Here is a 22,436-nt window from a genome sequence, read left to right as displayed (position 1 = left end):
ATTAGGTACACATATGTGATATAAATATATAGCCCTATCTGTCCTCTCAAAACAATATATAGTATGTGTGGGTGCACTTTGTAAGAACGTATATTACTGACGTGGAAGAATCACACAGCAAAAATTTCAAAAGTGCGTCAGTCAGTTACGAACAGAAACTAAAAACAAGCTCAGTCATGAATGGGGTTAATTCATTTGGGGAAGTTTTCATATATTTGGTGTTAGGGAACAATCTTTTTTTTTTTCTGAGCATGTGAAAGTCAATTGAATTGAGCATTTTAATGAAAAATATTGCAATTTCAGTCTTAATTACATTGTAATTGAGGTTAAGTGGATCCAAACAGCAAACCTGTATGTTACACAATTAAGAGAAAATATTCACAAGAACAGCCAGTATTTCCAACCGCATGTAAAGAAAATTGTTTTGCGAAATTCATTTATGTGTCACCAGCAAACACGTGTAGTATTGTAAGAGGACACCTACCATTCTCAGCAGTTTATTAATAATTTATTAGCCTTGATATATTGATTAACCCTCTTTTACAACCTGCACACAAGGTAGTTTAGGGCAGATTAGGTACTAAAATTCATGTCCAACTAAAACATTTTTTTTGGAGTTTTGGAAAGAGAAGGGAAGACTTGGTGAGGTTCAGTTTTTATTGCCATTTATTGCCATTTGGAGAACTGTTAGAGCCCTCATTTCCTTTCACAGTGACAATTGTTTCACCAGACAGGAAATAGGGGAACATCACCAGCAGAAACAGATGTCAACTTTTATAGTGTTTTTTTTTTTTAGTAGTAGGGGAAGGCTAGAACATGTGCCAAAGTTGTATTGTTGGCTGTGTTCCTGTTGCAGATTTTCTCTCAAATTCTGTCTGGGGAAACCATTGTCACCGTGATATTATGTAAAGGGAAACCTCTAAAATGGCGCTCTGGATAGCAGTAATAACTCACCAGTGGTTATAAACCTTTATCACGCTATCCCAAACTAAAGCAACTATGGGCACTTTAAACCTTGCCATACACTGGTAGATTTTCATAACGATATATAGCTCATCAGAACATTTGATGATACCATCAGAGACTTGACGAATGTTGTTTGACATTTCACTGAGTTTAACATTCTTTTTGGAATGGATTGAGTTTCCCCGATGAAAACCACTTTCACCATTAGAATTTTGTTTGTTTAAGAAAAAATTTCTACCCTGCTTCTTCAATTTTTTTCTTCATTATAGTCAATGTGACCCCTTGAACTACTGGAAAGTCGAATGAAAGCTCTGAAAACAAGTTTTTCGGACACATTTCTACTGGTGTATGGCCATCCTATTCACTTGTCACCCTCGGGCCATACAGAAACGGCCGTACGGGCACCTTCTAGATACGAGTAGGCATTTTAAAACTTCCGTATGCCCGTGCCCACTCGTGTGTCAAAATTTGAAAAAAAAAAACTGCAAGTGGCCACAAGTGGTCCGGCAGCGCTACATCACTTGTATCTTGTGCCTTCATGCGCCTTCCCCCTCCACCGCTGCCGATTCGGGCTCCCTGTGCTCCATGTGGGCCTGGGACCGGCACTGTGAAGGGAGATCGGAGAGAGATCAGTACTCAATCTCCCTCTGATCTCCCCTCTGGTGTAGTGAATGCAGGGAGTAATGTTTATTACATCACTTCCACATTCAACTCTCATTCTCTGGCTACAGAAGCCGGAGGGAAGCTGGGGAAGCTGGTCTCAGCTTCTTTGGGGGTCACTATGTGACATTAGAGGTCTTAGAGACCCCTAATGTCTTCATAAAGGTGACCTATCACTGTAATTTAATATCACATGGGGTGATTCTTAGCTCCCTATGTGATAACAATAAAGTTACGTGTAAAAAAAAAAGTTAAAATCCCCCGACCCCACATACATGTCAGGTGTGAAAACGACGATGTGCCTGTTATGCTGTACATGTTACATATCATCTTGAAGTGGTAAAAGCTTTAATGCCTCCCCTGTGGCCAATTTTGGGTATGGTCGTTTTTTGCGGTTTTGTGGGCGTGTGTCTATTTAACTGATGTCAAGCAAAACACTTATGATGTGACCCCCTCTTTTATATTTGACCAAAAAATTGGATAATAATAAATGTTTCATAACAAAGTAGGGAAAACTGTTCTTTTTTCAACATTCATTTCTTTATATAGTAAAAAAAAAAAAAAAACCCAGTGGTGATTAAACACCACCAAAAGAAAGCTCTTTGTGTCCCCAAAAAATGGTATAAAATTAATTTCAATACAGTGTTGCATGACAGAATGAATATCAAATTGCTGCAACACACAATACTGAAAAATAGCCTGGACAGGGAGGTTTCAAGTCGTTAAAGAAGTTCTAAAGTCCCAGCATGTACCATCTTGTTTGAATATCAGCATTATAATAGGAATACATTCTATAGTTGTTTTTGATAATGCAAACAAAGCTTACTTTAAAAAAAACAACCTTTCATGTAGTGCGTGCTGCCTTTTGTCCATCACTTTCAACAACTTCCTGGATTCCCAGAGTGCTTTGCAACTCTGTGCCTCCTGCTTGATGTGATGTGAATTTGGATTTCTCAAGACCTAAGTAGCGTATCATGCATAGCTTCCAGCAAGCAATAATAAGGTTACATTGTTCAGGCATTGAGTTGTAGTTTACAAGGCAGCTTCTTTGACTTGTGACACAAGGAAGCGCATAGTCACAAGGCTGAGTGAAATGTTGTCAGTGTATTGAGGAACTACATCCTATGAGCATCTTCAATAAGTAAGTTTACAAACATCTAGATAGATCTGGTTATTCTTAGGAGTGGGATATAATTTTATGGAAATTTGATATAGAAATACAGATTAATATTTAGTTTTTTGACCATGGATACACTTTAAATCTAATCTGCTAAATGCCCGTGTTGCAATAATCTAGAGATAAAATCTCCAGCTGGATGATACAGGCTACAAGTGGGAAGCAGTAAAGCATAGCTGCCATACAATTAGCAACTCCTTGTACTTTCATTCTGGGCGGCAGTACAAGTTAGCATTTGCTTGTTTAAACACATTTCACAGGATTTAGAGTACTGTGAATGTAAGCAACATTAAAGTGTTTAATGTTTTCAGAAGAAAGAATGCTTATGCTTTTCAACTCAAGCATGGCTTTTTTTTCTAAACGACTTATAACACAGACAGTAAGAGGGGACAGTTGAAGGATTTAACACTATTGTTGTGTGAAAATTAGCAGCCACATGGCTCATCCATTATACTGAATGCAAGCATTTTTACTGCCGGCGGACCAGACTCCCATTATGTGTGGTGGGGCTTTCACAGGCATTCCTTCCAACCTGCATCTCCTAGGTCACATGACTGTGCAGTGTCCACGGTTACTTTCTGCATCTTTTATTCTCTGTTCTGTTTTGTTGATTGAGATGCGTTAGTACAGGACACAGGGAAAGAATACACATTATTACTGTGTGGCAGAACACACTATTACCAAAAGGGAACACATTAGCCTAGCTTCACCTATTGCATTCATCTGAAACAGACTAAACCAGATAATGTAAAAAGTGAATGGGTAGCTGTGTGTGGAGTCAATTCAACTTCAGCCAAACTGCTGAATACACTCTGTAAATACATGTATGGGCTTTACCTGCCAAAGGATTTGTAATTCTTTCTAGCCAGTCCCAAGATTAATACAGCCTGGACAAACAGCAGAACTAGGTTGGTGACCTCACATGTCAACGACAGTAAAGCAGTATAACCTAGTCACCTCCCGACGTTCAGCCTCTGACTTGAATGTAAAGGAGCAGCAGAATAATAGTGAGTCATCTTTCTGCTCGATCCCCCTGTCAGCACATTTATTCACAGCACAGGTGTATATGGCAGAGATGAATAGCTCTTAGTGCTGCCATTCCACCTTCCATTGTAAGGCCCCTTTCTCATTGCTGGTCAGGAGGGGATCCTGATCAGAGCGGTACAAATTGGATGTCACCACAGTGACATCCATGTCTGCCCATTTTTTTCTCCATCTTGCAGTGGAGCAATAATACTGGAATGACTGGACCACATGTTAGTCAATGGGTAATTGGATGTAAATGGACATGTGTTCAATCCGGCACAATCAGGTCCATCAAAAGGGAGCACTGTTCTGTTTGTTTTTCTAGATCTGGCCGGAGCGGAGGTGGGGGTTATAACCGGGTGTATAAGGATGCCCGTTTGCTTAGACCTGGTTGCTCATAGACTAGCATTGGGCATCTGATCGAGTCTGTCTGAAAAACAGTGACAGGTAGACCTGATCAAACCGCCATGTGAAAGGGGCCTTAGTGCTGTTGTGCATTTTATGATGTTTTAATGAATACATAACTGCATTAACTGATGTCACATTACATTTGCCTGGGGTTCAGAAGCTTAGGGACTTTAGATGTGGCTTTAAATTGTATAAGGCATGCTCTGACAGTGGCTAGTTGCTATTGTTTTCCCTAACATAGGCTGGCACTAGGAGTTTCTGAACACTCAACCAACTATTCTTCTTCTTCTATCTTCTAAACAAGAAGTTGCATGCTACCCCAGCATTTCTGGTTTTTAGCTACAGCTGAGATACAACCATAATGTGATAATTGGATCATGTTTACAAGTCTAAATATGGCCAGCTTTAGAAATGAACAGAAAGTCAGACATTGCAAAGTGATGAATGATGGTAAAAATAAATATCTACATACTGTAAATGTCCACATTTACACATTGGATTATTTGGCTACATTCTGCTAATGTTCACAAATATAGGAATGTAGGAATATAGGAAGGTTGAAGTTGCCATAGATATGACTGGGCCCTGTTCCAGTGCTGCTCTTACTTTTAACATAAAGCACACCCTTGCATCCCACTTCATATGATCAAGTATATCATCATATTATGAGCATCACTCCTGTGCAGCAATGACACTGGCAACTCAGCATGCTCTGTGTTGTGTGATATGAAGAGTGGCACCAAAGGGAAGAATCTGGGCTCATCTTGTACTAGGGCTTGGGTGTCAATGGCTAGTTTACTGCTGTCTGGGGCAATAGTTATATTTTATGTGTGCATGAGATCTGCTAAGATGCCGATAGACATCTTGCTCTTTCAAAAAAAATTCAGACGCTGGCGCTGTTGATTTTGTGGCTTTAGTTCTTGTTCTTTGTCTTCTTATTAGTATTAATAGTATTATTATTATTTTGTACATAGCTACACAGTTACACTGAATGAATTTCAGCTGGTTCTTGTGTTATACTCATTAAATGAATACCACACACAAGTTGCTCCTGGGCTCATTACCCCCACTGAAAGAGTACAGTACAGGAGGATTTACAATTAGCTGCATCAGCTGGAACTTTGTCCACCCTCTTAACTTCGGAGCCAATGAAAAAAACCCAGCATAATGAAAACTGATGAGCATTTCAGCATATGGATATACAGAAAAATGTTTCTGTCTGCTCCATTTTTGATATTTTTTTGCATATCTACTGCTAGCAAACAATAGATACAGTATACGCAAAAACATTTAAAACAATACAAAAGTTACCAAAAAGGTAATTAGGAAAAGGAGGATGATGGGGCGGGCGCATGCGCAGTACAGATCTTTGGTGGGGAGGAGAGGAGAGAAGCAGTGGAGGTGAATGCACGTAGCTGGGAGCATGCACATCGAACAGACACCGGGGGGACAGGAAAAGACAGGAGTCTGCGGTAGATCAGAGGCCAACACCAGCACTGTAGGGATTGCTGAATACAAGTGGAAGGAAGAAGATCATTGGATCAAGAGGCTTTGTTTAACCTCTTGCCGTCCGCCCGTTAAGAAAAAACGTACGGACGGCAGACTCGCATCAGCTGGTTGCCGTCGCCAGACGGCATTTTTTTCCTGCTCGCGCGCGCCCCCTAGCGTGCGCGCACGGGCAGGAAAGACCCGCTTGTTACTACAGCCGTTAACGGCTGTTTCACATACAACCGATCAGCGGCTCTATAGCCGACGATCGGTTGTATGGCGTGAATTTCGGAGCGCCTCCCCCCCAATCCCCAATCGCGAGTGCCGCCATCTCCCCCTCCTGACCCCTCACCTTTAATCCCGGGATCCGCTAGCCCATCTGCGGCCCGGGACCGGCTCGGGAGGGCGTCAGGAGAAGGAGGGAGGGAGATCAGCTCCTTGCTGTTCTCCCTCTGTAGTGTGAATGCAGAAGTGATGTGTATTACATCACTTCCGCATTCACCTGTCAGTCATCTGGCTCCTACTGCCAGAGAGAAGAAGCTGATGAAGCAAATCTGTGCTTCATCAGCTTCTTTTGGGGTCTCCAGGTGACATTAGGGGTCTAGAGACCCCTAATGTCTCCATAAAGAGGACCTGTCAGTGTACCTGTGCTATTATATAGGGGGATGGTATCCCCCTATGTAATAGCAATAACAATAAGTGTAAAAAAAAAATCTATATAAATAAAAATAAAACAAAATAAAAGTCACAAACAAAAAAAGTTAAAAAAATAAAAGTCACAAATAAAAAAAGTAACCCCCCCAATGTTTAAGTCCCCCCCCCTTCGTTTACGCACATACAGTATAAATGTAAATATGCGTCGCATGCGCCAGCGTGCGAAAATGACAATTGCGCTACACATGTTACATATTGAAGCGAACGTCGCAGTGAGAGCAATCATTTTAGGGCCATCAATCACTGATAACACTAAACTGATGAGCGGTAAAAGCTTTTAATGCGTCGTCTAAAATTAATTTCAGTACAGCGCTGCATGACGGAATAAATGTCAGTCAAAGTACCGCAGCGCTGAATACTGAAAAATGGCCTGGATGGGAAGGGGGTTTAACACCCCGGATGTCAACTGGTTAAGGTTATTTCCTTTCATCCCCATAGTTAGAGCTGACCTGTGACAAAGAAGCTGTATTGATCGGGAAGTGAGCAGAAACATGCACCGATCCGCTCACTTCCCGATCATCTCCCAGCAGTGAGCGGTGACTGTCAGTCACCACTCCCCGCAGGGATTCTCCCCTCTCCGATCCTCCAGCGCTGAGAGAGATAGGCAGAGCCAGCTTTCACTCAAGCTAATGGTGGATCTTGACCGTATTGTCGGGATCAGTCCCGGCTGAGGCGTTCTCAGTACACTGAGCTTTGGGAAACGGGGAGAGGTTAATATGTGTCCTCCCGTGACCCTAAAGAGAACTATGGGGAAAAACACTTACCCCATAGTTCTCTTTTAAATAAAACCTTTTTATAGATATCTCAACATCCGACCAAAAAGAGGGACAACTGAGGTGGAAAGAGAGACAGAGGGATTTGGTTCCTAAAGAGGGACAGTTGGGAGGTATTGTCTTGCCAAGGAAGACATGCAACGTCATATATGATTTCAGAAAATTTGGGCCATTTGTAATTAGAATTATAAGTTTTACGAACATATCACTGAAAATGTATTCCTTTAATATCCCAATTAAACAAATGTGTTGAGATGTGCTAACCTGCATTTCAAAACAGAATACAATGCACAAGGTTACATTTATATCACTGGTTTAGTTGATAGTTTATACCAGTGTATTTTATTGCACTGCATTTTTTAAAATTGCTGCATACTGCAGTTTATGTATGCTTACCTGCAAATACCCTTTCCACATACAGTAGATGACCTAGAGTGAATTAGCATATATAGATCCTTTTCAACCTGCAATGGTTTTTACTTGTAAAATGTAAAGTGGGGAGACCACTTGAGCATGTCTTGCCTGCACTTTAAAGCCCAACATGACTTTCAGTTTAAAGTGTATTTCCACCTTTGCAGTCAGATTTGAGAAAACCCCACTATATGTTTATGTGTTCCCATTCACATAGCATACAAAAAGTAATTTAAAAAAAATCTCATTTTTATTCTTTATAATTGTGTCGCAGCACGTATTTTAATAATGCTAAGACGTAGTAGTACTTTGAAAAAAAAAAAACCTGTATCCTTGTAGAGTCTCTGCTATACTCTAGTAAAACATATAGTGGAATGGTCATAGAGCTGATAATGTGGTTCTGCTGCATGCTACATTGCCTCCTGCAGGCACAATTTTTTACTCTTACAGACTTAAAGGATATTTAATCTACTGATAACAAGCAGTAGATATATGCAAAAAGTGTTAAAAAAAACGCTTTGAAAAGGGTTAATACTTGTGTCTTCCCCGCGCGCTCCCGTCCAAAAAAGTGAAAATTCTCAGGCAGCGGCAAAGCATCTTGGGGCGGGCGCATGCCCAGATCACATTTTCAGCCGGGACACGAGGAGAGACACAAGGTGAGTCTATGGACACGTGCACCCACATGCAGACACCGTGGGACAGGAAGTGCCAGCAAGCTCAGAGGAGTCAGCTCTGGATCGGAGACCCGCCGCAGCGCTGGAGGGACAGATGAAAAGGACAAGAAAGAAGAAGATCGGATTAAGAAACATCATTTAAAGTAAGTGCTGACATGACAAAGGAGAAGTAAAGCCAAAAAAAGGTTTTATAAGACATGCTGCATTCAAAGAAAACAGATCAAATGCAGTCACAGGACTCTCATTTATACTGCTACATTAAGGTAAATAGGAATCTACACCCATGCACATGAGTTGATTCTCTGCTCAGTTATCTAATTCTAAGTATTTACAAGCTGTTATATACATTTATGATATATAAAGATTCATCAAGAACAAAGCTACTGAAGCTAATGTTTCCCCTGCATATTCTTTATATGTGCTGGACCTTCGGATACAAGCATCAGAATGCATATATGTTCGCAGAGATTACTATCTGTACCCAATGGTGTGTTAATGGCACTGAATATGTTGTATACACTAAATGCTATAATATTTCATTTTAAATTTTATACATAAACATGACATAACATGTATAATGAATATATCCTTTATTTAGGTCTTTCAAGTTGCCTATGTAATTATTAAAGCAGCAAATTCACCAAGACCTGGAAACTGGATTTTAGAGCATTCTTTTGATGGAGTTGAATTCATGCCATGGCAGTATTATGCAATTAGTGACACAGAATGCCTGACTCGTTACAACATCACACCAAGACTTGGGCCGCCAACATATAAGAGAGATGATGAAGTCATCTGCACATCTTATTATTCAAGGCTTGTGCCTCTGGAGCATGGAGAGGTAATTTTTTTTATATTAGAAGTTTGTATTGAAGAAAAATACATAAAAACAATACATAGTAAAGAACCAAACAATGAATAAAATAAATAAATAAATAAAGAACACTCTCCAATGTCCCGATGAATGAGAAGTAATAACAGCACCAGAACAATAAAGGGAATAAAACACCACATAATTAGGAGATGAACCATAATACCAGGGACAATGCACACCCCAGCATAGCAGTAATGGGCCTGATAAGTTGGGTGACACATGGACTGGGGAGTCACACAAGAGGACCCAAGGAGAACACAGGAGCTGCGGAACCAGAACCATGGACTGAACTGCAGAACCCCCCCCAGGGCACCCCTGCAAACAGCTCCACATAGATGCCAAGAGTGCCTAGGGAGTGCCAGAAGGAAACAAAGAAAAAGGGGAAAGAGAAAAGATAGGGATAAAGAAAAGGAGAGAGTGGAAAGGTATATGAAGAACAAAGATAGAAAGATAGGAGAGAGAAGAGGAAGAGGGGAAAAAGAGAGGCAACGTGTGGTATCTCCCCAGTTAGGGAAGAAATATTAGATGTAGAGGTAATTTACAAAAAAACCTTATTGTATTTCTTATTTGTGGGCTGTTTCGTAATAGACGAACAAATGTGACACACAATTATTGCTTTATTTTATTAGTTGTTACTGTGCACAGTAATTTCAATTGACATGTGTCTGTCATCTGCACATATAGGCAGCCATTTAGTAAGCATAACCCATATGTATGGTACATGGTAACAGACAGTTGACAAGGAGACAGTGGCACCAGGGTCTCATGAGTTGCAATGGTGCCACTTGTTCTTTGGCATGGAGAATACTGCATCCAGAATCTTGGCCTGCAACTACATTGGGTAATGGGTACACTAAACTGCATTCCCCTCCTGGAGAGGCTGACGTTATTGTATACCAAAGTATGAGCATGATTCATAGTTAGAATAATAGTTTCTCTTTTCCATCTTTTATCACATGCAAAAACAATGAGTGGAAAATATTTTTAATTGTGATCAAAACTTGAATAAACAGCAAGTGTAGTAAGACAAAAAACAAATAGTAGAAGAAATAAAAAAGACAAAGCAGAATTGATGCAGGTATTGCAAGCTTAAGAGAATTAGTCACTTTGCTCTGAATGGAAACAATGACAGAGTCTATTCAAGGTACATGCTGGTTAATGGAAGAACACAATCTGAAGCTGACCTTAAAAATTATAATAGGGTTATAGAGGACTATCCACTTACTTCCACTACTCTCTTCATGAATGAGTACACATACTAATAAAATATTACTACTGAGAGGAGAACTAAACTACTTGGTAAGCATATCTATAGGGTCCTTTTTTATAGTATATGAATATGCATACATAATATTGGTACTTGGCTTGTAAGCATTCTTATTAACAGATTAAGAGATTTTTTTAAAATGATATAATAACATAGTAAAACATTTCTTCTAATTTAAATGTAGCCATTCCAGAGTTTTTATTATATTAAGCATTTTACAGTATTGTTGTTTTCAATAAACAGATCCACACCTCACTGATTAATGGAAGACCAAGCGCTGATGATCCCTCCCCAACTTTGTTGGATTTTACCTCCGCACGTTACATCCGTCTTCGCTTGCAGCGCATTAGAACTCTTAATGCTGACCTCATGACTTTAAGCCATAATGATTTAAGAAATGTGGATCCTATTGTTACTCGAAGAGTAAGTGTTCAGAATGGTACTTCTACCAAGAATTATTGGTTAATATTTGAAACATGATGCATTTCATAAAATATTTGCTATAATGGACTGCTATTGCAGCTCAAACCATAAATCAATGTAGGAAATATGTACAGTACCTTCTGCTGAACCCAAGGCCTTTATTACCCATATTACTGATTCTTATAAAAAAAAGTAGTGAAATAATCATGAGATACAACCATTTTGAGAGGATTGGGATGTAAATAATTACATTTAACAAACACTTTTTATACTGCATTGAAAAGCATCTACTTATCATGCAACAGTCTTCTAAACCAGGTCTGATATTATATTACTTTATTATTACTAATACAGTTGTTACATTGTAGATTTGTCAAGAGTAATATTGCTGTGAATTAAACTATCCATTTTTTTTGACTGAAATCTATTTGTATTGTATTTACAATTACAAACACAAGCATACAAATGCCTTAATTCAGGTTTTTTCTTTTGGATTTCGGGATTGAAGACTATTGCAAAGTACCTATCATTGTAAATGTTATGTGGGCAGTCATGTGTTCTGGTACCTGAAAAAGAACCTGCTGAATGTCCTTTCACCTTAGAACTTGTGAAGATGGGCTTAGACCCAGAAGCAAGTCAAACAGTGCGCTTTTAGGTGCTTCAGAGATGCTCTGATTTGCATTAAGCTGTTTCTGTGTTACATTTATTTCACATTGACTTGTGAAACTGTTCAAATGCAAACAAAGGCTTATATATATAATTTACTTAAAAAACCCCCCCCCCCCCCCATCTGCCCTCACTCACTGTGTCCGTGTGCCGGAGAGAGTCTAAAAGCGGCAAGCGTGAGGCGGGGAGGAGGTGCTGCGTGTGGAACGTGGATGCTGGCGGGCGGGTCTAGCAGTGGCAAGCGTGAGGCGGGGAGTAGGTGCAGCATGTGGAGCGTGGATGCAGGCAAGTGGGTCTAAAAGCGGCAAGCGTGAGGCGTTTACAAGTACGTGTCAAAATGCCCTGTATCGGGCCCGATTCCGATGCTAGCATCGGTATCGGGACATCACTAGATAAAACCAAAATTATAACTCTCTCTCTTTCCTTCTCTTTCTTTCTTTCTTTTTTTCCTTCTTTCTTTCTTTCTCTCTCTTTCTCGCGCTCTCTCTCTTTCACTCTCTCTCTCTCGCGCGCGCGCAGAAACTCATGGTGCCAGCTTAGTGTAAGTAATAGGAAGCTGAAGTTTTGCAGTTTATCTGCAGAATTCAGCCCATTTATGTTGCGCCATGACTCCAAACCCATAGCTTCACCCAGTGTTGTTATCCTCAGCATTTCATGATCATGAGATAAGATTGCAACCTTGTATCATAATAGGGATGGCATAATGCTTGGCCACCTTCATCTGTTACTGTGTATGTAAAAATCTGCTGTGCAATGATATTTTGTCATATTGGCAATATATCTACATTGCCAAATTAGTATTCATTCACAAAGAGCTGTTATTATGTTAGGTCATATATTGATGTTTAATTACAGTGTGTATATTATTAAGTTTGGTTCACTATGTGGACTAAAATAGAAAATGTCCAAAGTATGTTTTTAATGTTTCTATAAGTCATGATTCATGAAGTATTTACCCCAATCATTGCCTTTTTGCAGTATTACTATTCTATCAAGGACATATCTGTTGGAGGGATGTGCATTTGTTATGGACATGCTCGTAGCTGTCCTTGGGATGAAGTAACCCAGGTAAGTTAGAGCGGAGAAAATCCTTACTTTTAGGACAAAGGGAAGCTATTGCAGTTACAGTTGGGTCAGCTGAATTTAGTAATATAATTTCATTTCACTCATTAAAATAACATTCTGTGTCAGTATAGGTTAATATTTAAAAGCTTCTTCGTATTATTTCTTTTTACAGAAACTCCAGTGTCAGTGTGAACGCAACACTTGTGGAGAGAGCTGTAATGAGTGTTGCCCTGGTTACCATCAGAATCCATGGCGACCTGGCACCATTTCTGTTGGCAATAAATGTGAGAGTAAGTTGGATCTCGGTTCTATTGTATGGAGTGAGAATGTGTGAACGTCTATCAGTGCATTTTTTTACTTTGTTCAGTTATTTTTTTATTTCCGCTTAGTAATCATCTGGAGCTTAAAATAGCACTACTATCATTGAATAGTATTTGTTCTGTATTTATGCACAGTGAAAGATAAACTTTTTTGGGCCTGTTGTGAGATGTGGGACAGTGTAGAAAATGTACAGGATAATGAATGGTGTCATTTTACCAAGGCATTTTATTTGTTCAACGTTGTGTACAGAAATGTATTTTTATTGTTCATTAAGGGACACAGAAATGTAGAAATATCTGAGAGATTTGACTGATATGCAGTTGTCTTAAGATGTTGGACACTGGGAAACAGAAAAAAATGTTGAAGGCGAGCCCCCATATGACCCTAACTTTCATGCTACATGTTTTTGTTTGTTCTGATTGCCTTTTCTTCAGCCCTGCTGATAACTGTTTTGATATACAGGTGAAACTCGAATAATTAGAATATCGTGCAAAAGTTCATTTATTTCACTAATGCAACTTAAAAGGTGAAATTAATATATGAGATAGACTCATTACATGCAAAGCAAGATAGTTCAAGCTGTGATTTGTCATAATTGTGATGATTATGACTTACAGCTCATGAAAACCCCAAATCCACAATCTCAGAAAATTAGAATATTACATGCAATCAATAAAACAAGGATTGTACATAGAACAATATTGGACCTCTGAAAAGTATAAGCATGCATATGTACTCAGTACTTGGTTTGGGCCCTTTTGCAGCAATTACTGCCTCAATGCAGCATGGCATGGAAGCTATCAGCCTGTGGCACTACTGAGGTGTTATGGAAGACCTGCTTCAATAGCGGCCTTCAGCTCTTCTGCATTGTTCGGTCTCATGTCTCTCATCTTTCTCTTGGCAATGCCCCATAGATTCTCTATGGGGTTCAGGTCAGGCGAGTTTGCTGGCCAATCAAGCACAGTAATCCCACGGTCATTGAACCAGGTTTTGGTGCTTTTGGCAGTGTGGGCAGGTGCCAAGTCCTGCTGGAAAATGAAGTCAGCATCCCCATAGAGCTCGTCTGCGGAAGGAAGCATGAAGTGCTCCAAAATCTCCTGGTAGACGGCTGCGTTGACCCTGGACTTAATGAAGCACAGTGGACCAACACCAGCAGATGACATGGCTCCCCAAATCAACACAGACTGTGGAAACTTCACACTGGACTTCAAGCATCTTGCAGTGTGTGCCTCTCCATTCTTCCTCCATACTCTGGGTCCTTGGTTTCCAAATGAGATGCAAAATTTGCTCTCATCAGAAAAGAGGACTTTGGACCACTGAGCAACAGACCAGGTCTGTTTTTCTTTAGCCCAGGTAAGACGCTTCTGACGTTGTTTGTTGTTCAGGAGTGGCTTGACAAGAGGAATACGACATTTGAAGCCCATGTCCAGGATCCGTCTGTGTGTGGTGGCTCTTGATGCACTGACTCCAGCCTCAGTCCACTCCTTGTGAAAGTCCCCAACACTTTTGAATGGCCTTTTCCTGACAATCCTCTCCAGGCTGCGGTCATCCCTGCTGCTTGTGCACCTTTTTCTTCCACACTTTTCCCTTCCACATAACTTTCTATTAATGTGCTTTGATACAGCACTTTGGGAACATCTAACTTCTTTTGCAATTACCTTTTGAGGCTTTCCCTCCTTATGGAGGGTGTCAATGATGGTTTTCTGCACAACTGTCAGTTCAGCAGTCTTTCCCATGATTGTGATTCCTACTGAAGAGAGATCATTTAAAGGCTCAGGAACCCTTTGCAGGTGTTATGGCTTTATTAGCTGATTAGAGTGGGACACTTTGAGCCTAGAATATTGCACCTTTTCACAATATTCTAATTTTCTGAGATTGTGGATTTGGGGTTTTCATGAGCTGTAAGCCATAATCATCACAGATATGACAAATCACGGCTTGAACTATCTTGCTTTGCATGTAATGAGTCCATCTCATATATTAGTTTCACCTTTTAAGTTGCATTAGTGAAATAAATGAACTTTTGCAGGATATTCTAATTATTCGAGTTTCACCTGTATTTCTTTACTAGATTTTGTTTTTTAACTCTGGGCATCATATATATTTCTGGGCATCATAGATATTTCTTCTTTTTTTGGTGACTTCAACCAAGACCTCAAAATGCTTTTTGAGCTTTTCTCTACACAGCAGCTATCTGGATCAGCGTATCTTCAGCAACAGCTTTGGAAGTTGTTTCAGACCCTGCTGGACTGAAAGATTTTGATGCTAGCTTGGAATGTGAGCTTGGGGAATGGGGCTGTGCATTGTGGCAGTTTCAAGACCTTCATATACTTTGGTAGTTAGCCACAGAGCGCTTTCAGTGTCAAGAGCTGTGGCATAGGCTCTGATGTCACCCTGTCTCCAAAGGCTTACTTAGTGAGCAGGGCCAGTAAAGCATAGTTCGAATGGTTGGGCGCCATTTTCAAATTTCTCATCATTTTCAGCATTAAAAAAACTTAGGTTGAGGGGCTGAGCCTTGACTTCATCTGCTAGGTGGAGTGCTGCTGCGCGCACACTTTTTTCTCACCATTCAGCCTAGTGCGAGCACCATCCTGCTCCTGAGGCAAGTAAATCTCCTGTCTCTGTTTCTATTTCACTGGTCCCCCTACATTGACCGTCATTTATGGCAGCCTAAAACTCTCATCAGCACTAGCTGCCTGGGTTTGTGAATACTTGAGAACGCACATTGGGTTTAGTTGTTTACCGCTACCTAGCACAGCATGTCTTCTCAAAGACACATGAAGGACAGTCCCACTACTACAGGTGAGCTCAGCCCATAATCTCATACTAGTTTTTGGGGTGTTTAGACTGTGTCCCCAGATACAACTGATGCCTGTAATCTGTAACTGGGGACCCCTATATTATAGGTTCTTCATCTGCAGAGTCTCTTTCAGCTCTGTCATTTAGGGCCATAGTCTTCCGCATGTACACAGGGATTTATATGTCCACGATGGACTTCCTAGCTGTTTGTGCCCTGCTGCTGGACTATTTTGTCCATAGGGAACAAAAGCACACTCTGGCACCATCCCTAGGAGGGTCTGTCTCTGATCCTCCTGAGACCTGGAGTCTAACGGGGTCTGCAGCTCCTGTTATAATTTCTGATTCAGAATCCCAACAGTTGGGAGCGATAGTACTTTTGGTCATCTCAGTCTCCTGCCGTAGGTTTGGATATATAAGGGGTTGCTTCAAACCTTATTGATGCAGTGCATACCACCCTGCATTTGGTGGATCAGTCTTCTGTTATAGGTCTTGGGTCTTTTAGGGCTCCTACAGCTTCTATGACCTTACCACTACACCCACTTTTTGAGGGCTTCTTCCATGCAGACTGAAAAGGCCCAGATGAGTCCTAGGCCAGTTCTGAGACTGTGCCAAAGTGTCTGCTTTTTTGAGGGGTTCTGCTGTGTGTAGGTCCCTTGACCAGGATTTCATGAAGCATCAACTTGGTACTGTAAGACCTTCACATCTGGGAAAGTTTGGAAAATCTCGCTGTGACAAGGTGAGTGCCCTGGTTACTAGGCTACATAATGTTTAGGATGTTACCCTCAACAGCGTGGTTCCCTTTAGAGGCATCATTTTCCTTATGCTGCCTCTCCATCCTGTGGTCTCCATTCTGGGAACAGAGATTTGTGCACTTGGATGTGCTCTATCTCCTGCACGACAGGAAGAAACCATTGCTGGAGGGCTTGACATTCCCTTGGATTGTCAGTAGATAGCTCACGCTGAAAGCCTCCTCACGACATTCCCCATTGGAGATGCATATGCAGGTCTTCATGGATTTTGATATTTTTGAGTCAGACACCTCCAAATATGATTGATTTGCAAACTTTAAGGGAGGTTCCTCAAAATAGGGTTCTTCCCCTCTCCCCATGGCTGTGGCCTTTGCTGGGTCAGGCCGAGTCAGGTGACTTCTAGTCCCATATCCTGAATTAGGTAGTCAAACCTGCAGTATGGTATTACCCTGTCAGGTTGTAGTGACACAGCCTGGTGCCCTTGTGGACAAGTCTGCTCATCCTACTGTTTTATGGTGTTTGCTGTGCCAGTTTGGGATTGTTGTCTTCCCATGCCTGTCATTTTTGGGGAGGTACTTCTTGCATCCGCTTTTTCCCTTTGTCAGTCTCTGTATGTTCCAAAAAAAGGCTCAGAAATGTCACCGCAGTAATGAATAGCTGCAGGGAATAAGTCGTTTTATTATTTTAAAAATAATATTTTCATATTGTCTTTGGAAGCTGGTAGATATAAAGTATTACTTATGAATATTGCATATTTACCATTTTTGACCACCAGGTGGCATGCGCAAGGTAGGAACAGCAGCCTGGACTTTTGAAATAATACCCGCTTTTGTTAATGCAAACCTTGTGACTGCCCATCTTGCCTTGTTTCTTATTTTTCCATATCAGCGGTCATCAGAGACCAATCTAAAGAGCCGAGTGAGGATAGTAGTAGGACTTTTGTTTAAAGATGTTGGCATACTAAGATTATAAGTTCCATTGTCTTTATCAGGCAGGATATCTGGGGAGAGTGGGGTAAGGCATTTTTGCCAGTGCAGGATTAGTGTACCAATTAGTGTCACTCTACTAATTAGTGGCTCATCAGTAGCAATATATGTCATATTATTGTATGACATATTGTATGACATATTCCACTGCTGTCTGCCAGGCTACGTTAATTATGCCAAGTATCATATTATAACAATATGCATAGCCGGGAGCAATGAGATATTCTGCTGTGTGCAAAGCTGGGTATAGCACAAAACTTTATGTATTTCCATTTTTTCTGACTTGTGTGTCTCCTAGCAATGTTGCTATAGTGAGCATTCTACTCTGAACACCCATCAAGCCTTGCAGGGACAGTAGCATAGAGGTATCCTCTATGTACTTATGTTCCAAAATTGACTTAGACAGGAATTAAGGTCTCGTTCACACCTAGGCGTATTGCCTATGCGCGTCTGTCGCGCATTTTTTTACCGCGATTCGCGGTAAAAAAACTTGCGCGACCGTCGCGCGTTTCCGAAGGCTACTTGGCTGTATCCCAATGAAAACGCGCAACAAAACGGCCCAAAGTAGTACCTGTACCTTTTCAGGCGTGGGCCGTTTTGTAGCGCGTTAGGGACGGGCGGAAATACGCCAAGGTGGAAACGTGACCATTGAATACAATGGGATTTATATTTTTGAGCGTTTTGTAGAGCGTTCGTCGAGCGCAGAACGCGCTACAAAACGTTCAGGTGTGAACGAGGGCTAAGGGATAAGGTCTAATTCTTTTTTTGTTCAATAGTTTTATTAGCTTTTTGGGGAATGCGGCCTCGGACAAAGTATCCACAGTACAAATGTAAATTGTATGCATACATGATCATATATGTTGAAACAATAGTGGGTGTACATTTTAAATCCTAGGTTATATAAAAGGCACAAGTAGAATTGGAGGTTTTTTTATTACATAGAATCTATGTATATTTTTGCTTTTTGGCAAAGCTGCAGTAGGTGGGTTTGAAGGTACATTGGTAAATTTCAATAAAATATTGAATGTGTAAAGTTAGTGACATAGTTGAAAAAAAGTGAAGAAAGGAAAAGATGGAAAAAAGCAGGGGTATGTGAAAAGGGCCATGTATCCATCGCACTCCTGACCGGAGAGTACCCAGCAGGGCGGGTGCAGCAGCAACAACAGATGCCTCCGCAAAAACGTAAAAAAAATAGAAAAAGTCACTGGCACTCCAAATGATTAAGTAAATAAGGTTTTATTGACCCAAGTGATAACACCTCTAAGCTCAGAGGTGTCTAAGCTCAGAGGTGTCTAAGCTCAGAGGTGTTATCACTTGGGTCAATAAAACCTTATTGACTTAATTATTTGGAGTGCCAGTGGCTTTTTCTATTTTTTTGTATATGAAAAGGGGGTGGCCAAGAGAGAGACAGGAATACTTACAGTGCATAGAGGCCTTGTTTTTTTTCATGACTTATATATTAAGAAGGTGGCTGTCAAAGTTTGTTGGCAGAAGTGTACGAGCCAGAACATCCATACTTTTGTAAAGACAAATGTCAAATGTATGTTTCTAAATTTCCAGAATTTTGTAATGATCTCTTTCATGGCAGACATGTTACTATAAGTGGTATTGATGTTCAACGAAACCTTCTGGTCTTTATTTAGTAGTTTTTCAAAGGAATTTTTCATTATTGAATGGTGTAGCAGTGTATATAATATTTGGCATATTGTTATCCAGAGTCTTTGAATCAGGGGGAAGGTTCACCAAAAATGAACAAACGTAATGGGAATAATTGGGGACAATGTGAGCTATGCTACTGGGCATCATATACCGTATGAGTTTCATTTTGTAGTTTGTTTCTTTAGCAAAGACATTTTGTGAGTGTGATTTGGCGGTGTTCCATTTTCATACCCAGTCATCTGCTAGGTAAATAGTTTAATTTAAAGCCTTTTTTTTTACAATTCAGTTAAAAAGCCAAAACAATTAAATGTCACTATAGTTTTCCTTTAAACAGCTCCATGGATTTATTAAGATCTCAGTTTACTTTAAGACATTTTATGTGGTTATTGATTCACTATTTATTTTTTTCTTCAGAATGTAATTGCCATAATAAAGCAGAAGATTGTTATTATGACCAAACCGTGGCAGATCGGAACATGAGCTTGAATATTAATGATCAGTATATTGGAGGGGGAGTTTGTATCAACTGCACACAATTTACAGCTGGAATTAACTGTGAATCATGTATAGAAGGTTATTACAGGCCACACAAGGTATGCACAGTGGACACAGCCAGTAAAGACCAGTGGTGGTTAGGTAATAAATGGTACCTAAACATTTTTCTTCCTGTTCAGGTCTCCCCTTATGATGAAGCTCCATGTCATCCATGTGAATGTGATCCATTTGGTTCTGTTAGTCCTGTCTGTGTTGTTGATGACAACCATTCTACTCAAGGTATGTCTATGTGGTAGGCCTTTGGAGCTACTCTGTACAATTTTAGTGTGACAGGAAACTCTGGCTGTCCCCCTAGAAAGACTAGGGAGAATCTGAGCTTTATTAACTTACTATATTTCAGGATTTGTAACCTTAGACAGTGTCCAAATCTAGGTTACAACTCTGATAATGAAATCTACCAGCACTTTGCAGACAGGGTTACTTATGACAAACATTAATCTCCCACCCCCTTGCTTTCCAGTGGAAAGTTCAGTTTAAAGAACAAAATTATTGTAGTTATTTCATGAAAGAGCAAGTAAAATCGTAAGCAGCTAGTTATGCGATGTAAATGAGAATATGTAGCAAATTTCAAATATGTGTCATCCCAAATTGGCTGCAAAAGTGAAAGAACGATTAAAATACAATCATAAGCAATAATGTGGCTATTCAATAAGCTAGTGAGAACGGTAGACATGTATAACATAGCAAGGTAACAGAAGTAATTCCTTAACCGAAGACATTATGTTTGGCTTTATTGAATAATTTTCTAAGTGTTTTCCAAAACCTTGTTAGAATCGGTATTTTAAGATATGTTTACTTGCCATGAGTGCCTTGTGCGGTATTTTCCATATAATGTGTTGTATTTTAAAGGTGCCCTTCCGGGTCAATGCCCATGTAAGGAAGGTTATACCGGCACAAAATGTAACCAGTGTGCTTTTGGATACAAGGGATACCCTCACTGTGTGCGCTGTAACTGCAGCCTTATAGGGAGCCTGAATGATGACCCTTGTGCAGATCAATGTATATGTAAGGTGAGTGTATGCAGTATAGTTTACACTATATAAATGTCCTAATGCATGATATGCCAAGAGTTTGGGGGATTTAGGTTTGCTGGAATAATCACCATCAGAAACACATCCAAATAAGGACAGATAAAGGGACAGGTGTTTGAGTGAAATAATGATTTTCCAGATACTGAGAGTTATATGTGTATTGTTTCTCTGTGTGCTGTTCTATCTGCATTATGGAAAGATTTTCATTCATTATATCATTAGGTTTCTTATCATTTGGTCTTGATTTGCTAAAATATGAATTCTGGCAAAGTAAAGGAAACATGCAGGATTTTCTACAGCATAGGGGGTAATGAAAGTGCACATGGGTTCACTTCAAACATTCAAATTTCCCCTCACATAATTAGGTGATTGAAGTACACACATGCTCACTATTTGTCTTGGGCATTTTGGGGGTTTCTGAGGCTCCTGGAGTGGAAGAGCTTAGTGACTCTTGAAACGAGTACTCTAAAATCTAAATCTAGAGCACTGGACACAAGGATTTAGAGAGACTGCACTAGAATACAGGTTCAGAATCTGTAGACAAGCAGAGACTGGAATACTGTTTTAGGATCTAAGCAGGCAAGTGGGGCTTACACTTGTTTGGCAGCAAGTAGCAGAAGGCTCTAACTAAGACACAGGGTCAGGAAGTGCCGGATCTTCATCATATACCCTAATGATAAAGATGGGTTTGGCTACTGAACAATTTCCAGGATGTGGTCCTTGGGAATGTCTTATTAACAGTGCAGCATACAAATCTTTAAGCAAAATCATGGTTATACAATCATGGTCATAGAAGCAAAGACAAGATGAGATTCCAAAGTCCAACACAGGACAGTTTATATAATGTCAAAGGGCAAAGCTCAAATGCAGATACACAAATGTAATCAGAGGTCAAATCTCTACACTCAGCACATGAACAAGCCAAGTCCAGATAATCCACCACAAAATATTTTTTTGTTAATTTAATATGGTTGTGCATTTTTGGCCAGAAAGGATCTAATCAACCAATGAATCAATTACATATGTGGACAGGAATGGTTTATGATAACATGCATGCTGCTTGTCTCTTCCATTTCTCAGGAACATGTGGAAGGGGAGAACTGTGACAGGTGTAAGTCTGGATTCTATAACCTACAAGAAAAGAATCCAGAGGGCTGCACAGAATGTTTCTGTTTTGGTGTTTCTGATGTCTGCGATGAACTCTTTTGGCATACAACTCAGGTATAAAAATACGACTCCCAATTATTATGATAAAATTACTTAAGAAGACACATTTAATGGATGCTTTTTTTTTGTCATTGCAGTAAAAAAAATCCTAGAAGATGCTAGAACCTGTACAGCAGAGCTCAAAATTTCCACTCGCCCCCTCGCAATTTGCAAGTGAAAACTGCGAGGGGGCGAGTGGGAATGAAGCTATTGAGTCAGACACTCAGTCATGGACCGAGTGCCCAACTCCCAGAGGGATCTTAGATGACTTGCCCGTATGCTGCTGCTTACAGCCGTGCATCTTCCCATATTAAAGATGGCCACATGACGGCATCCGTTCTTGTATCCTAGCGACAGCATAACTTCCTGCCTGCGCACTGAGCGTTATGGGAGCTGTAGTTTCACTTTTACATAGCCACTGTGACAGCAGAGGGTGAGTGTGTCACGTAGGGGGTATTGGATTAGGTTTTATTGCTGAGGTGTGTCCCGTGGTCTGTCCCAGTGTTCTATCATCCCATTGGACCCGTAACTTTAATCC

General features: G+C 40.4%; 1 protein-coding gene across 1 annotated transcript in view; it reads left to right on the top strand.

Annotated features, from left to right (window-relative positions):
• LAMA1 (laminin subunit alpha 1) overlaps positions 1-22,436 on the top strand; it is a 160,771-nt gene that overhangs the window by 42,268 nt on the left and 96,067 nt on the right. Inside the window, exons 4-11 of the mRNA XM_018553825.1 lie at positions 8,896-9,138; positions 10,682-10,861; positions 12,506-12,595; positions 12,765-12,882; positions 19,521-19,699; positions 19,781-19,880; positions 20,511-20,671; positions 21,773-21,913. Of these exons, the coding sequence (XP_018409327.1) occupies positions 8,896-9,138; positions 10,682-10,861; positions 12,506-12,595; positions 12,765-12,882; positions 19,521-19,699; positions 19,781-19,880; positions 20,511-20,671; positions 21,773-21,913 (1,212 nt within the window). The remainder of the gene's footprint in view (positions 1-8,895; positions 9,139-10,681; positions 10,862-12,505; positions 12,596-12,764; positions 12,883-19,520; positions 19,700-19,780; positions 19,881-20,510; positions 20,672-21,772; positions 21,914-22,436) is intronic.

The sequence above is a fragment of the Nanorana parkeri genome, unplaced genomic scaffold, assembly GCF_000935625.1.
Source record: "Nanorana parkeri isolate BGI_ZX_2015 unplaced genomic scaffold, ASM93562v1 scaffold7, whole genome shotgun sequence".
NCBI classification, from domain to species: domain Eukaryota; kingdom Metazoa; phylum Chordata; class Amphibia; order Anura; family Dicroglossidae; genus Nanorana; species Nanorana parkeri.
Note: the sequence above shows the minus strand (reverse complement) of the source record. Positions and strands in the feature narration are given on the sequence as shown.